Source organism: Manihot esculenta, chromosome 5 (assembly GCF_001659605.2).
Source record: "Manihot esculenta cultivar AM560-2 chromosome 5, M.esculenta_v8, whole genome shotgun sequence".
NCBI lineage: Eukaryota > Viridiplantae > Streptophyta > Magnoliopsida > Malpighiales > Euphorbiaceae > Manihot > Manihot esculenta.
In genome coordinates this window covers 25317667-25334073 of record NC_035165.2, presented here as the reverse complement: position 1 = coordinate 25334073, position 16407 = coordinate 25317667, and the positions used below count along the sequence as shown (strand labels likewise).

Below are 16407 nucleotides of genomic sequence, written 5' to 3'. Positions count from 1 at the left end.
AAACCCGACAGTCATCACTATGTAAATGGAGTAAATTCAGCAGAATATACTGTTTTATTTGCTTTGTTTTTAGTGTTGTCATTAGTTGGCATTGGAGCAATTTATGCTGCAGAAGCCGAGGGAAGAAGTAACATTTCTTTTGGGTAAAGGATTGACCACTTTTGGCAACTCGTGGTTGGTTCACATGGCATAATCTGAGCTTTATTTTTGTGAATTATGTGATGAACTTCTACTTATTCTTTTTCCCCCCTACAACCTAAGATTTATTTTTGTGAATTCCATGATGAACTTCTACTTACTTTTTTCCCCAACGATATGAGCTTTATTTTTGTGAATCCCATGATGCCTCTTTTTTGTCTTTCTGATGAAATAAAACTTGAAAAAAACCTTAGGTCTCATTTGATGAACCAAAAAAAGAAAGGAAAAACCTTGTATGACCTAATATAAAGCTATTTCTAGGATTTGACTTGCATATGAACGTTTCAATTTTGTAGCCTTTTATTTTTAACAGGCTGCAGTACTACAACATCCTTTGGGTTATGCTGCAGTTGTATCTGTTCATGGGAAAGGGTGGAGCTGGTTTGGCACCTTGGTAATCATGTAAGGATTTCATTTCTTTTTCAATTCTATTCTTAACTAACCATCGAGGCATGCAAGACTCAAACTAAACTTATGATCATTATTATTTTGTTTTGACAGGTTTAACACTCATGCATTTTCAAGTAATTCGCGTAAATGAATTTTTGTAATTGATTTCTTGAAATGTGTAATATGGATTGTATTGACTCGTTTCACTTTTCTTATGAACTTCTATTTTAAGGTGTAAGAGATATTTGTTTTTTTTACTTCAATTATGGTGTTAGGTGAATGTACTCTAACGTTTGTAATATTATACACAGTCCATATTTTTTTAATCAATGTATGTATTATATACTTTTACTATAATGAAAAAGCATATATTTTGAAGTTTTATATTATTTTTTATTTTAATCTTTAGTGATTTGTTAAAATGAGTCATAATAAATAGAAAATTATTAAAGCATGGATATTTAAGTATCACTAATATTACTGTATATGTGAGCATCAATAACAACAATTTACTAATAATATGATTTGGTGGGGAATATTTCACCACTAATACTTGCCTTTTAGTGGCGAAAATATTCACCAACTAAAACTTTTATTAATTAGAAAAAAATTACTCTCTAATTCCTTGGTTATATTAATTTTAACTAATATATTTCTCTGTTTTTAAAAGATAATGACCATCTACAATTGCCAGGAAGGGAATATTACCTTTGATTAAATAGAAAAAACCCTAGTAAAAAAATGCTTCCATCATCTCTTGACATGTTACATCATTCAAAAAACTAGTTATGTTGTTTCTCTCGGTCATTTAATCAAACAAAAGAAAAGCATTATACAAATGAACATGTATTCCACAAAAAGCCTCATTTGCTTTGGGATCTTCTCTCTCTGTGCTATTTATCTATATGGAAAAGCAAATAGAAAAAACAATGGCAGCCATTGTGAGCTTTTTGTCAAATTAGGGGTAGGATAAGAATTATTTGTGAATTTGGAGTTGAAAAAAAAGCACCACTCTAAAGAGTGCCAAGCCATTATTTATTTTTTTTTATTTTTTATTTATTTTTTTTATAAAATTTTAGTAATGTGTAAAATTATAAAATAATTTTATTATATGAAAAAAAAAATTAACCATATTATTTAACAACAATATTATTGTATTAATTTATTAAAATAATTTTCCTTCACCTTCTTTTGTTTTCTATTGGACCTAAACATGTATTCCCTCTATGCAGCCCCACTTTTTCTGCATACATAGAAGATTCTCGACACAATGACCATCAAGTTCCTCATATTCCAATTACCCCTGTTGAAGATGAAGATGCAACTGATGCACCTTCAGATCTAATGGGACCATTTAATGTTCCTGTGAGCTCGCAGTCCCAACTATTAGTTTCTGGAATTCCACCTCCCCAGATTCTTTCCATTCTAATGCCTCTAATAATGAGAAACCTGCTTCTGGAGCGCACCTTGGTATTGAACCTGATGTAGCAGCTTCTGCATCTGCTGAACAAGGAAGTTTGATAGACTATGAGCTGCTCATTAAGATTCTCAACAACCCAAAATTAATTGAAAAGTTGGTTCAAGATTATGGAGCTGCATCCAATGTGCAGAAGTCAACTGCACCTTTTGTTCCTTCAACAGACGATTCACCTCCTCCTGCAACTTCATCAAAATCAGCTTCTTTGCAGATGAATAGAATAGAGGCCAACACACCTTCATCATTTACTGCTTCTTCAAGTGGACTCTTTTATGCTCAACCAAATGGGGTTGGACCAGGGCATCTCCCAAATGCACAGGTACCTCCAACAGCAGTTCCAGCTTCATCTGTTGGAGTTCAAGTGAAGGATGTGAACTATTACAAGAACTTGATCCAGCAACATGGAGGTGAAAGACGAGAGTCCCCTCATCAATATGGTAGCCGTTACAGTAACCAACTAGGAACAAACCAAGAACTAGTTCATCCGAAATCAAGAAACTCGAAACCCAAGATTATAAAAAAATCGAGTAATGTGTGAATTTTAAATATTATTACAATTTTTTCTTTAAAAAAATATAAATTTACTTTTGCGTCCTCCTCACTCATATTCCATTGGATCTCATCTATATAGTCCTGAAGAAGGGATCAAGGTTAAATATGTCAATCAAAACGCTAAATTGAAATTAAATCAAAGTTAAAAGAAAATGATGAAAAATCGAGTCCGGTTCAAATCTCTTAAGCCATGCAAGGGAATCCGCCCGTGACCACCGCGTATAAGGAACACTCTAAGTGAAAACCCAACTGCATGTCTGGAACCGACAACTACCACTTTCACTCTCCTCTCTCTGTTACTCCTCAAAGCTACATTGGCCTGATCTTCTTCTATTTATGCTCTTATAATCTCTTATTATTTCTACTTCACAAATCTCACTCTTTCTCGGAACTCAACCTAACCTCTCTCTCTATGAAGCAGAAGAAGGCCAAGACGGGATCAGTCTCGCTGAAAATAGGAGATGGGACTGCCAGATTCAAGAGAGCCACTGTGTGTTCCTCCACAGTCAACATTCTTATGATCTTCTCTGTTGTCGCCACTAATCTCTTTGCTCTCTATGCCTTCACATCCTTGCCCAAACACTATCAAAATCATATTTTTCACAACACCCACAAGAACATCTCTCTACTCTCTGAACAAGTCTCTGCAATCCTAAGTGAGATTGATTCTTCCCAAAAACAACTTGCAAAGATGGAAAAGGAGCTCTTGGGCTATGAAACCATAGATATTTCAAGACCCAATATTGCAAATGAGCTCAAATTATTTTTACAACATCACCAACTGCCTCTTGGTAAAGATTCAAGAACTGGGATTACTGAAATGGTGGCATCTGTTGGGCATTCTTGTGAGAAATCTGCAGATTTATTGTCTCAATACATGAATTACAAAGTATCTGGGCCTTGTCCTGATGACTGGAATCTTGGCCAGAAGCTGATTTTGCGTGGATGCGAGCCTTTGCCGAGGAGAAGATGCCTTGCTAAGCCAATTCCCAAGGTGGGTCTTTCTCCTTTTCCTATTTCTCTATGGAAGCCTATCAGTGAAAAGATTCTAACTTGGAGTGGTCTTGGTTGCAAAAATTTTGAGTGCTTAAATAAAAAGAAACTGAGTAGGGAATGTGTTGGTTGCTTTGATTTGGCAAATGGGTATGAGAATCAAAAATTTGTTAAGGCTAAAAGCAAGAATGATTTTCTTATTGATGATGTGTTAGCTTTAGCAAGTGGAGGAATTAGAATAGGATTTGATATTGGTGGTGGGTCTGGAACCTTTGCTGCTACAATGGCAGAGAGAAATGTGACTGTGATCACCAACACTTTGAATATTGATGCTCCGTTTAGCGAATTCATTGCATCAAGAGGGCTTTTTCCTCTGTATTTGAGCCTAGATCATAGGTTCCCTTTCTATGATAATGTGTTTGATTTGGTTCATGCATCTAGTGGATTGGATGTAGGGAGCAAATCTGAAAAACTGGAGTTCTTAATGTTTGACATCGATCGAATTTTGAGAGCTGGTGGATTGCTTTGGTTGGATAACTTCTATTGCATTGATGAGGAGAAGAAGAGGACATTGACTCGATTGATAGAGAGATTTGGTTATAAAAAGCTGAAATGGATTGTGGGAGGGAAGATAGATACAGCTTTTTCAGGAAAATCTGAGATTTATTTGTCTGCAGTGCTGCAAAAGCCGGCAAGAGTTTGAAGGTTAGAGCTTTCAAAGGAAACTGCAAGAGGTAAGGATTACTCATATTTCTTTTTCTTTTTTTTTCTTAAACACGATTTGTGTGAGTTCATCGCCCCAAATATTAGCATGAAATTTGTTTCAAGGTGCAACAATTACACAAGTGATATATCTTTTCTGTATAATTTACTAATTTAGGAGAACATTTTGTCTTTTGTTATGCATTCCAGTTGATTTTAGCTATCCCAGCTGAAGTAAATGTTAGGAAATGGAAATTTTTAGTGTATACTTGAAACTTTGAAGCGTGAGTCCCTGCTAAAAATTTTTTAGTGTATACTTGGCATTGTTAAGAAGCCTTATTCCTTCCTCGCTCATCTGCTGGACTTCTGAAGGTGACAAAATCCTTATACAACGAACACAGCCAACAAATTCCCTGTAAGAAAACATGAAATAGGCTTACGAAATCGGCTTCAACTAACTAAATATCCTCGCAAACAGGTGACAAACTTACTCCCAAGGTTCATCTCCAATAAGTAGAACATCATTCTCATAGTCCACATACACCAGCTTCCACCGCGACTCCCTTGGATTTTAAGCAGCCCCTCAAGTCCAAACATGCATTCAATTGCAAGACATAGTTCTTCATAGTTTTTAAAACTTGAGACATCAATTGACCTCCCGGCTGAACCAGCCTTTTCAATCTGTCAACCACAAACCAATTCATTGTCTTGTAACAGTATCGATGAACTCATAACTGAATGCAAGAGCAATAATATGCATGTACTACACTGTTGGTTCACGTGACGATGCAACTCAGTTCATATTAATTATGATTCCCTGTAAATCCCAGTCCTCTCACTCCCTACAAAACCCAAGAACAGCCACTTATCGCATGTATATGTTCGCACTCGTAGAGAAACTTGCTGCCATGAGTTATTCTGCTTATACTTGCCCTTCTGAAAATCCGTATTGCATGAAGATGTACCACCTGAGCTGTCTGAAAAGTCCTGCTGCAGGAAAGCTTTTGAGTCTGCCAGGCTTGCTGAAGTAATCTGAGACTGAATATCCTGGCTTGTGCTGAAGTTGCCAACCAAACAATCTGAAGGATTTTGGAAATCATGCACCTTTGATGTACAAAACTCATCCAATATTTCACTTGACACAGAAGGATCAATTGCAGCACTCCCCTCATTGCGAACATCAATATTAAGAGAGCCATAAATCCCATTTTGATCATTGCTCTCATCTGATAAATCTTTTCCTTCACTTGAGTTAAGGCTTCTTGCTGAGCTAAAGGAATGAGTTGCCTTGCTGGGGATGAAAATCTTAAATTGTTCAGTTGCTGATCCCACAAATCCTGGCTCATTAAAGGTATAGAGAAGTTGATTGCATCTGGGAGAATGGCTGATGACTTAAGTTCGAATTTTTTGCTTTTCTATACTAACTACATCTCACATTTGATTTTAAACATTGCAGGGGGATGCAACTTCCCAGGTAAATTTACTTTTGATGAAGATGAGTTGATCACATCCTATTGGTTGGGGCAAAACTGGGAACAATTTTGGTCTTCTGATATAATCTACTGACTGGTTAAGTTGAGGCATTTGACTGACTATTGCCTGCATGCACTTAACATCATGTAAAGAAGTCACCTTGGCAAGAGAGACTTGTGGTAGAGCAGAATCACGTATTCCAGGATGGTTAACTTCTTGAGGTTTCATTAACATCTTAAATAATCGCTGAGAAGATAGGTTCGGCATTCAAGAATATGTAAAGTTCCCATTTCCTTTTTCTCGTCTTTTTATCAAGTTCCCCATTCAATTTCCCCTCCTGACACAGCTTTAATGAATATCTAGAGAAAAACACAGGACTAAAAAACAAAAGTAGCATGAACTTACTTTAAAATCCTGGATGCAAGGATCGTTTGAGACCAGAAGTAAGAGAAGGAAAGAAGAAGAGACTTTCAGGAGTCTGGATCTCCCATGAACTAACCCTGTTCTGCTTATCAGAACAACCCGGCTTATCCCACTCTACTTGTTCATGAACATAAATAAGACTATCCAAATTTCAAATTAGCAAGGCACATGGCAGTTCCTGGCAATTTAAGAATCGTAAGAGCACAAAATTCAGTCAGATCCACAAGCAGGCCTCTGTACCTGAAGATTTCACCATTTGGAACCAGGCCATCTGAGTGGATCCAAGTCACTAAAACCAACTACCGTGCCCATACATCTGCAAAAAGATTAGAAACCTTACGAGAATTGCCAAACTTTGTTCACAATGGCATGCAGATGAGAAGTTGGATAGCGATATACAGTCAAGCTTACAGAGTTCACTGGTTGAAGACTCAATTGAGCATAGATCTTGTCTCTATCTTTGTCTCCTAAATTAAGGTTGAAGTAGATAAAACAACAAATTTATAACAAAGCATAAATTTAGAATGCACATATGGAGAAGCCAATTACTCAAAGAATCTTCATACATGTAGGGCAACATTGTGAACTTGGCATAGCAACGGGGAGTTGGTAGGGGTTTAGCATTTTGTCTATTAGTTCAATACAAAATTAAATTAAACTGAATAAATTGGTAAGATATGGAGTCTAATAGTGCTGTATACCATGTTTTACTGTTGCAGATTTAATTCGCGTTGAGTTGACGGAAATATATGGGATGGGAGCCATTTTAGAAGGTGGGTGCAGGGCAGAGCTCTCGAGGCAAATTTTGTGTAGAATTATTTTATATTTTTATATTTTTTCTAAGCATATAAATATATAATATTTTTATAGTATATTCTATTTTAATCATCTAACAGAAAAATAAAAAAACTCTAACGTAGTTAAATGTGTGAATCACATTAAATATGTGTTAAATTTTTTTCATGTTTATTTTGTAGATTGTGTGATGGTTTGATTCTCAACATAAATTCGATATTAAAATTTAAGTATTTGTAAAAATTGAATCAAATCAAACTGAATTAGAAGAAAAATTAATTTGAATTAAATTAGTCTGATTCAGTTTGATTTGAATTGGTTGTATTTTTTTTATTTTTATATTTTAAAGTTCAATTGAAATATTTTAATTTTAATTAGAGTATGATTTCTCTATATAATAAAAAAATATAATATTGTTGGCTAATTGATTTAATTTTGTCAAGTGTTTTTATCAAAATCGATCAAATAAAAATAATTATATTTTTAAAAATTAAAATGATCTGAATTGAAATTAATATAAAATCAAACTAAAATTTTAAATTAATTTAATTTAATTAATTATTTTTATTTAAACAGAGTACAGATGAGGGTAAAAAATTCTTGATGTTGTTTTTTTCATAGAAAATGCTATCTACACATGGAGCTTTTTTTCAAATCATACCTAAATAAAATTTATTTTTTCAAATCATGCAAAATCCGAAAATATTTTCGGATCCTGTGTGTCAAACCTGAGTGTTCGGCAGTCATACTGCCGAACACTCTTGTTCGACACCTTTGATGTCGAACAGAGTGGAGTTCGACAGCAGTGGTGTCGCGGAGCCATTGTTCGACACTAATGGTGTCGAACAACGACTTCTCCTGCCACGGGAGCAGTTTTTATGCTCCCGTGGCGCACTAGGCGTGTTCGGCACCATTGGTGTCGAACACGCCTGACATGTTCCTCGCATTCATGCCCCCTTCTGTAGGGCTACTTACTTGCATATTCATTTTTTTTTTTTTTTATTTCATCTCTCATTACTCTCTCAAAATCGTTCCCTCCAAATACGTCGGAGACTGGCGAGGCACTTGAGCTCCAAACAAACATGTGGAGCTCCTTAGCGTCATGGTTTGCTTTGGAATTCTGTTGCTGAGGCTGCTGCTGTTGCTCCTGTTGCTGCTGCTGAAGATTCTTGGTGTTTTTTGTGGAAACCGTTGAAGAAAATTCCGGATTTGGTGCTGGATAAGATGTTGGCACCGTTTGCGCCGGATAAAACCCGAATCTTGGAGAAGAATTTGTAGCCATTGGAGCACAGTTTTCTTCAAAGTTTGAGGGCCGAGGTGTTGGACCTCTTGAAGATTGTACAGAGTACAAGTCCGCCGGACCAAAATTTGAGAGTCTTCCACCGGGGAATCCCTGCACACCCATCATATTATAGAAGTCGGAAGTGTTAAAATTAGATCCTCTTGGGGTTGGATTTCTTGATGAACTCAAGCTATAAATCTCAGCTCCAGTAAGATTCGAGGGACGAGGAGTCAATCCAGAGAAAGAACCAGGCCCCAAAGATCACCGCGAAGCATTGGATTTCCTCACCGTCACATGCAGCTTCCCATCATCACCAATCTCAGCATCTGTTTCCAAGAAATCTCTACCGTCTAAAGGCTCCCGTACCGCGCTGTGCATGCACAGCTCCACGCGGGGCGTGGCAGAGAAGGGTTCGGCACTATAAGTGCCGAACTCTTTTTTTTGCGTGACTGCAGACCCGTCAGGCGTGGAGTGCAGAACACGCCTCCTGTGCCACGGGAGCAGTTGGTGTTCGACACCATTGATGTCGAACACCAGTGCCTGCGTGGCAGTTCGACACCAATGGTGTCGAACAACGGCTCCGCGTGGCTATTCGACACCATTCCACTCTGTTCGACACCTTTGGTGTCGAACAAGAGTGTTCGGCACTATGACTGTCGAACACTCAGGTTTGACACACAGGATCCGAAAATATTTTTGGATCCTACATGATTTGAAAAAATAAATTTTATTTAAGTATGATTTGAAAAAAAGCTCCTACACATGCAGGTTAATGAATTAGCGTGAAATGAATAGCAGACATCAATAGAGAAGCTTCACAATATAAGAAGAGAACCTGAACAACACATAGCATTCAACTATGGTATAATATTAATCTCCTCTACTATTATATAAACTTTAAAAGTTTGAATCTTAATGAAGACCATCCATTGAGTCATGTTGATTTATTTTTTTTCTTTTTATGAAATAATTTATTTTTTATTATTTAATTTTAATTTTATAAATAAAATTTATTAAAAAATTTATATTTAAACACCTTAATAAAAATGTGAAGATCCACAAAATGATTTTTTTTTGTTAACTAAATTTTTTAAATGTCTCAACGTCAGAAAATATAAAAAATCTTTTTCTAAAAGTATTTTTCATAAAATAAATAGAGACATAATAGTTTATTTTTGATATCATTATACAAAAAATTATTATTTAGTTAGTTATTTAATTTTAAAAAATTTGTTAAAGTATTTTAAAATTTTAAAAATTTATTAATTAATCACTTGTTAATTTTGATAGTTAATTTTTTATATTTAATCCATTTAAAAAAAATTTATTAATTAATTTTTTAAATTTATAAAAAAATTTACTAATTAATCATTTTAATATAAAAGTATTTGATACGTTTATTTTTATAATAATTAACCGTTAATGGAGGAATTTTTTAAAATGTGAAAAATAAATTAATATATTTTAAAAAATAAAAAAAATCAACTAATAAGTTTTTACATATTAAATATTAAATTTTTCTAATAAAAATATATATTATATTTTATTATAAATTATATTTTTATATATTTTATATTTATTTTATTATTATAAATTTTATAACAATTTATTTTTTATAGAAAATAAAAATTAAAACTATTATATTTAAAGTTGATATATTTAAATATTTATTTAAGAATAATAATTTTACTATTTATTTTAATTTGTGAATTTAAATTAATTAAGATTTTACATTATTTTATATTAATATTTATATTACATTAATTATATTTTTTATTATTTATAATACTAATACTTATTTAAAAATTATTTTATATAAAAAATATAATAAATATAAATATATAAAAAATTACGAATATATATAATAAATATTAAAAACTAACTAATACTAGTAAAAATTAAAAAAGAAAGAAAGAAAGAAAGAAAGAAAGTTATAGGTTTATTGGTTTTGGAGTCCATCGCGGACAAAGGTTGAGATGGACCACCGTATTACAATTTGAGCCTCGTTAGCCCATCTGTTGTCAACAGGCCCACGGTAAGAGGAGAGCTAAAATTTGATGGTTGCTAAAGCAATTCTATAACGCTGCTCCGACGAATAAGGTTTCTCTCGCCGGCTGCCGCTCCTGCGAGAAACCTTGTTCTAAATCCGGAAAGTTGGGAACTTTGTCATTCACATGGAGGGATTGAGTGTTTCAGATGCTAATTTGGTAGTCTATATCCATCCGTCGCAGAGCAAGAATGTTTCTCAAGCAATACTTCGTGAGCTCAGCTCCTTGCTCTTCAAGTTCGTTCTCTGACTTTTTAACTCATGTATGTTGTTTATAGAGCTTTTTAGAGGGTGTTGTTCCTCTCTTTTGTTTCTTTTTTTGGGTTTTCTTTTGGATTTTGCTGGCTGGGGATTAATGTAAGAGAATTGGATGTTCTTGTTCTCAGACCTAAAGAAGCGGAGCAGGTGAATCTTTTCAAAAGATTAAAACAAAATGCATACTTTTATGCAGGAGTAGCATGAGCTATTACTATGCGTTCTGTTGTTAAGTTTCATCTGTTTTGATTACTTATGTAGTCTTGTCATTCGATGAATGGTCTATGGAACACCAATAACCTTTATGTGAGCTTCAGTTAGAGTTCTATTTTGTAATCCCTTCTGTAATATCAATTGGTTCTTGAGATTTTATAATGAATCAATTCATGTAGATGTTGTTTTATTTTGCTTACTGTGGATTTTCTTTCAGGTACAATGAAACTTTTGATGGTGTTGTTTTGGCCTATGCTGTCAATTCTCTAGATAAACAAGCAAGAATTCTCTCTGGAGTTCACCCATACTTTGGTGTGAGACTAAAAGCAAATCTGTTACTTTTCTCCCCAAAGCCAAATATGCTTTTAGGTACTTTGCCTAGTATTCTTCATAGTTATCAAATTTTCAATTTAGTGTATCAAATTAGATAATCAAATCAGTTTTTTTTTTAAGAAAAAACAAGTTTTCTTTTAGAATTTGAAGTGACCTTATGGTTTATGCTTTTTTGTTTTGTATTAATTTATAGAATCCATGAATCATAGATGTAGGGTGGCACTTTGTTTGGTGTAGCTGCAGATATATGTTGCATTATGGCTTCCATACATTATCTCTAACATTTGTTTTCTGTCATTCCCAGAAGGGAAGGTGGTGAAACTTATGCGAGAATCGATTCATGTCATTGTTCTTGGTTTTTCATCTGCTGTTATAGTAGATGAAGACATTCGTGATGAATTCAAATATAAAAGTGTAGGTACCTTCATGTATTTATGCTTTGAAGTTGTTCTTTCTTTTTAGAATTTAGTTTCAGAGTTGATATTGTTGGATTATTTTGTCACTTTATATTTTTTATTTGTTATAGAAACGTGGTGAAGCTAAATATGTTAGCAGATCTCACAAGCGACATGCAATAAAGGTTGGAACAACGATACGCTTTTCAGTCAAGAGGTGATGAATTATTATATTTGTTGTAACTTTGCACTTATCTATTTGATATCATGATTTCTATAGATGTCGTTTCATTCATGACTTTTGAATTGAAAAAGATATGCTCTCTCTTCAAACATGCTATTCACACAAACAAGGTTTTGGTGTCATTAAGGAGTACAAGCATTGCGTTGAAATCATAGATCATACTATGGAAAGCAGTCTGAATCGACCGCAGGCCTTGAGAACTCATGATGTCATTGTCGTGTTTATACCTTGTTAAAAAACAAAGGAAAACCTGAATGGTTAAAATATCAACTTCTGTTAAGTTTCAAATATGTGATTAAGGGATGTGAGTTGGATCAATTAAATTTGAAGTAAAATTGTTGGTGGATATGCAAATGTTCCAGCTTAAGCTCTACAACTGCTCAGGGGCTTTGTTTTGATAGATTATGTTCAAGATTCAGTGTTTATGCTGTAACAGATGCAGTTGTGTATCATGTACAATTGGTTTCTGGCTTTTTTTTTTCTTTGCTAGAATTTCTAGAGGTAATTGATCGAATTCATCATTGAAATCGCGTAATGTAAAACCAATTGGCATACTGATTGGCAAAGAATCTTGAATATTTGGATCATAATACTGACATTGTTAATCTTTTCAGTTTGGATGAGGAAATACTACACATTTCTGGATCACTGATTCCAGCTCACACTGGAAGCGTTAGTTGGCTGGATGGAGATGGGGGAAATCCTACAACTGAGAGGTACTGTAACTAAACTTGTTGCCCAGAAACTTGAAGAAAGCCATTGCATATGTAAGTTTTGAGTTTGTGAGATGTTAAATTGTGAATTGATCTTGTGATAGTAGCAAGAAGAGGAAGCAGCCTGATGGAGAAACTGAAGTGCAAGAGCTTGGTATTGCCGGTGGAGACACGTGTTCCGTGAACAATGACCAGAAGATTAAGAAGTCAAAGAAACGTAGAAATGCAGAATAGCATTGAAACCAGTTGTGGGTTTCCTGATTCTTTTCTACAGTGTTTGTTCCTGTTAATTTCAACAATTTTTTATAACTAATTCAAGAAATTCTCCTAATATATTTTTAGTTGCTCTACTTTGAATATCAAATTCTGTGTCAAGCGTGATCAATCCATGATCATTAATCTGGGTAGTATTTAATATGATAGGTTGGTAGTCTCTTATTCTTGATATTAAAATTGAACTGCATATCAAATCAGCTGTGTTCCTTGCATGTTTTGTTTCTGCAAATTCTACTGTCAGTAGAAGAGTTTTTCTTTTGATTCGCTTGGCCGTGATTTGAACTCAAACTTGAGATCTTACATATTATTCAAAGCTCATTCTGTATTATTCATCAGCTCCACATTCAGTTTCATGCCTAATTAGAGGGAGATTTCAGTATTTTACTAGAAAGCATAATGGCATACATTAAAAGGATAATTATTTGGTGATGTTGTGAGATTCAGAAAATAGGGTTTATAATAGGTATATAAATTTGGTTGGAGAGAGAAGAAGACGTTCTTCCCTTTTTATTTTTTTTCCTTTATCTAGTGACGTCTAATCGCTTCTCTACTATAGTACTATCTCTGTTACTTATATCCATACGTACAGATGCATCAGAACTCTTCCATGTCAGGCGGCCATTTAATTCCCTTGGCGCGCATGCTGATAAGGCTGCAAGGTGACTGGGTCTGCTCACCTATCTCTTGTCACGTCATCAGGCTAGGTTTTCCTCGGATGGGCTCGCGCATGTGACCTGTTCGGCCTGTTTCATGTTACCGGGCTGAGATACGCAGCGTGAGACTGGTTTGCAAGATGACTAGGCTTGAACACCTACCTCCTTTCACCTCACTAGACTAGATTTTCCTTGGATGGGTTCGCTTGCATGACCTGTTCGGTCTGCTTCATGTCACTGGTCTGAGATATGCAGCGTGAAACTGGTTTGCTTGAGAAAGGCTTAATGGGTTTTGGATTTACATTTTTTTTCAGGGTCTGACCATACCCTCAAATGTAGGAAATCTGGTGGTCATTAGCAGGGATAGTAGTTTAAATCAAATTTATATAGACTTCTCTTTTTATTATTTAAAAAAAATAAAACATTTTTAAGAAATATTTAATAATTACTAATTTGATAAATTGAAAAATGAAAAAATTTTCACAATTTTTATTTTAGAAAAATCACATGTTCAGTATATTTATACCTTAAAAAACTTTATAACAAAAATTCACCTCCTAAATAAAAAGTCCAGGTTTTGATTCTAGACAGCGCCACCATATTCAGTGGCCGGACTTTTTGGAGGCGGGGAACGGGGCTACTGTTGACAACATCTGGTGTACGAGTCTCTGGAGTTCTGGTTCCAATGAGCCTTTTTTGTTATTGGGCCTTAGAGGCCCATTAGAGAATCTGTTTCTCTGGGCCTTGGGCTTGTATTTGCAGTTGTAACTATGGGCCCTGCAGTGTTTACTTAATTTTTTTTTTTTTATATATAAAAAGTTGTTGAAAGAGGGAGCTGGTAAGACTGTCACCGGCCAAGCTAGATGCTGAATAGTGATGATAAAAAAGATTATGGAGATATACTGAAAAGTGAAGCTTTGGGTGATTCTCCATTATCTTGAATTGTGTAAAACTACAGCTAGATTGTACATATGTCAATGAGATAGAGCTCTGCCCCTAAGATTTTCGCAATCTGATGTTGGAAATCAATCACATATATATATATATTTTTTTTAAAAAGGATTGATTTGATTTGTTGATGAATGATTTTTATAGGGAAATGGGTGTGTGCAAAGCTAAGTACATTCCATTTGAAGCCATGTACTTATGATTGGCATCTGCAGCTGCAGCTGCCAATATATATATGAATACATACACAGAACAAATTATAAAGAAACAGATGCATACAGGTGGATGGAACCACTATCATTTTTATCATCATCATAAGGTATGGAGCTTCTTTCACTCAACACCCCATATTCCCTGATGGGTCCCCCTTGATTTTTTTTTAATTATTAAATACTTTATTTTTATTAAATCAAAATAGTAAACACTATTTTGAGAATAATTGTGGAACATAACCGAAGAAAGATTTTGGAGTTGGTAAGTGATTCTTACTTGGCATCTGAACTCCCATGTGAGAATTTTTCCATATTTAAATTTTTAATTGCAAGAAAACAGCCAAGATTCTGACAAATTTTGCCGTATAATCCGCAATGGTAACATGCTACTATGAAGCCTATTTGAGAAATGTTTTTAATTTTGTTTGGGGTTGTATGCTCTTGGTGGGAATTTATGTTAGTTTCTGAATTAAATGTGAGAATTTGTGGAGGCATGGAAGAGCTTTGTGTGAAAAGGACATATCAGGTAAACTTGGAATCTTTGTTTGGTTTCCATCTCCTTGTTTTGACCTCCATCATCTCTCACATTTATTGGGCTGCTGGCTTTCTGTCTAATCTCACAGCATATGCTTCATTCCTTTTTTCTGAGATAAAATATTGATGGCGTAAGAATTATTCAAGCTAGAAGAAATCAGGGATGTATCTTGAAGCTTCCTGATTCTCTCTATGAGTCGAATCGGGTATTCTGTTAACTGGAGTTCTTTCGCATTTTCCCAATAAATCAGCGAGCACTTATATGCTTAATGGGTCTACTAGACTTACCAGCAATACGAATTTCACCATGAACTGAAAAATCAACATGCTTTAGTTTTTGAATCAGACTGAAATTTTAAATTAAAAGTTGATTATAAATTTCATTTTTTAAATTAAAAATAAAATCACATTAGAACCGACTCACGTAATTCAAACACTTTGATTCGATTTTTGATTTGATTTCAATTTGATTTTAAGTTATTAAAATAAATCATTTTATAAAATTATATTATTTAAATAATTAATTTTAATTATTAAATAATTAATTTTAATTTTTTATTTATAAAAAAATATTATTTTTATTTAAATATAATATTATTTTATTTTTATAATATACAAATAGACGGAGAATTTTTTTATATATTCAACTATCAATTTAATGATAATTATATTTACTTCTTTACCTTTTTATTTAACTTTATCTAAATTTTTACTTTTAAATGTCTTTCAAATTAAAATCCGATTAACCATTTAAATTTAATTAAAATTGAAACCATAAAAAATATACGGTAATCACTTTAGAATTAATTAAAATTATGAAAACTATACTTTAACCGCTTTAAAATAATCTATTTAAAATTAAATTATGATAATCTGAAATTCTATACAAGGAAAGGGTAAAGTATGTGTATGTGAGTTTATTTTGAATGATTCATTCCTTCTTTTTTTTTTTATCCTTTAATAACTTAAATAATTCGTTTAAAATTGGATTATGATAATCTGAAATCCTATATGGAGAAAGGATAAGATATGTGTATGTAAGTTTATCTTGAATGATTCATTCCTTCTACTTTTTTTTTTTTACCCTTTAATAACAGGTGATCGTCACTCCGCTTCAGTACCACATGTCGCTATTATACATAACTGCACATATGGATATACTCCCTTTTTTCCTATTGTCAGACGACTATTTAATTCCATCTGAATTGATATGATTTCGAATATTTAAGGATCTATTCTCTCGCTGACCCATCAAGTCATTTGACCTGGATATCTCTTCATTGAGTCTTAACTTTGCTC

General features: G+C 33.8%; 3 protein-coding genes and 2 pseudogenes across 7 annotated transcripts; 3 read left to right on the top strand and 2 right to left on the bottom strand.

Moving 5' to 3' along the window:
- Window positions 1-1767: 1767 nt before the first annotated feature.
- On the top strand, window positions 1768-2658 carry LOC110615409 (annotated as a pseudogene).
- Window positions 2659-2751: 93 nt separating this feature from the next.
- On the top strand, window positions 2752-7066 carry LOC110614749 (probable methyltransferase At1g29790). 4 transcript variants are annotated; one of them, XR_006350596.1, is made up of 3 exons: window positions 2752-4344; window positions 5309-5663; window positions 5769-6062. XR_006350596.1 is itself a non-coding variant. In XM_021756402.2 (2 exons), exon 1 carries the CDS (start codon window positions 2871-2873, stop codon window positions 4311-4313), a length of 1443 nt encoding a protein of 480 aa, XP_021612094.1. In that variant the 5' UTR covers window positions 2752-2870; the 3' UTR covers window positions 4314-4344; window positions 6928-7066. The 4 variants fall into 4 exon arrangements, 2 of the variants coding, with proteins under 2 accessions (XP_021612094.1, XP_021612093.1); XR_006350597.1 differs by having other exon boundaries at window positions 5298-5663; XM_021756402.2 differs by lacking the exons at window positions 5309-5663; window positions 5769-6062 and adding an exon at window positions 6928-7066.
- On the bottom strand, window positions 4608-6013 carry LOC110615408 (annotated as a pseudogene).
- On the bottom strand, window positions 6349-8663 carry LOC110615407 (auxin efflux carrier component 3-like). Its single transcript, XM_021757249.1, has 5 exons — window positions 8574-8663; window positions 8086-8396; window positions 6758-6837; window positions 6549-6675; window positions 6349-6448 (listed from the first exon to the last, which is right to left on the bottom strand). Exons 1-5 carry the CDS (start codon window positions 8661-8663, stop codon window positions 6349-6351), a joined length of 708 nt encoding a protein of 235 aa, XP_021612941.1.
- Window positions 8664-10305: 1642 nt separating this feature from the next.
- LOC110614743 (probable DNA-directed RNA polymerase I subunit RPA43) lies at window positions 10306-12975 on the top strand. 2 transcript variants are annotated; one of them, XM_021756387.2, is made up of 7 exons: window positions 10306-10569; window positions 11018-11169; window positions 11438-11547; window positions 11660-11745; window positions 12387-12488; window positions 12593-12761; window positions 12799-12975. In XM_021756387.2, exons 1-6 carry the CDS (start codon window positions 10460-10462, stop codon window positions 12717-12719), a joined length of 687 nt encoding a protein of 228 aa, XP_021612079.1. In that variant the 5' UTR covers window positions 10306-10459; the 3' UTR covers window positions 12720-12761; window positions 12799-12975. The 2 variants fall into 2 exon arrangements, with proteins under 2 accessions (XP_021612079.1, XP_021612077.1); XM_021756385.2 differs by having other exon boundaries at window positions 12590-12761.
- The last annotated feature ends 3432 nt before the right edge of the window (window positions 12976-16407 follow it).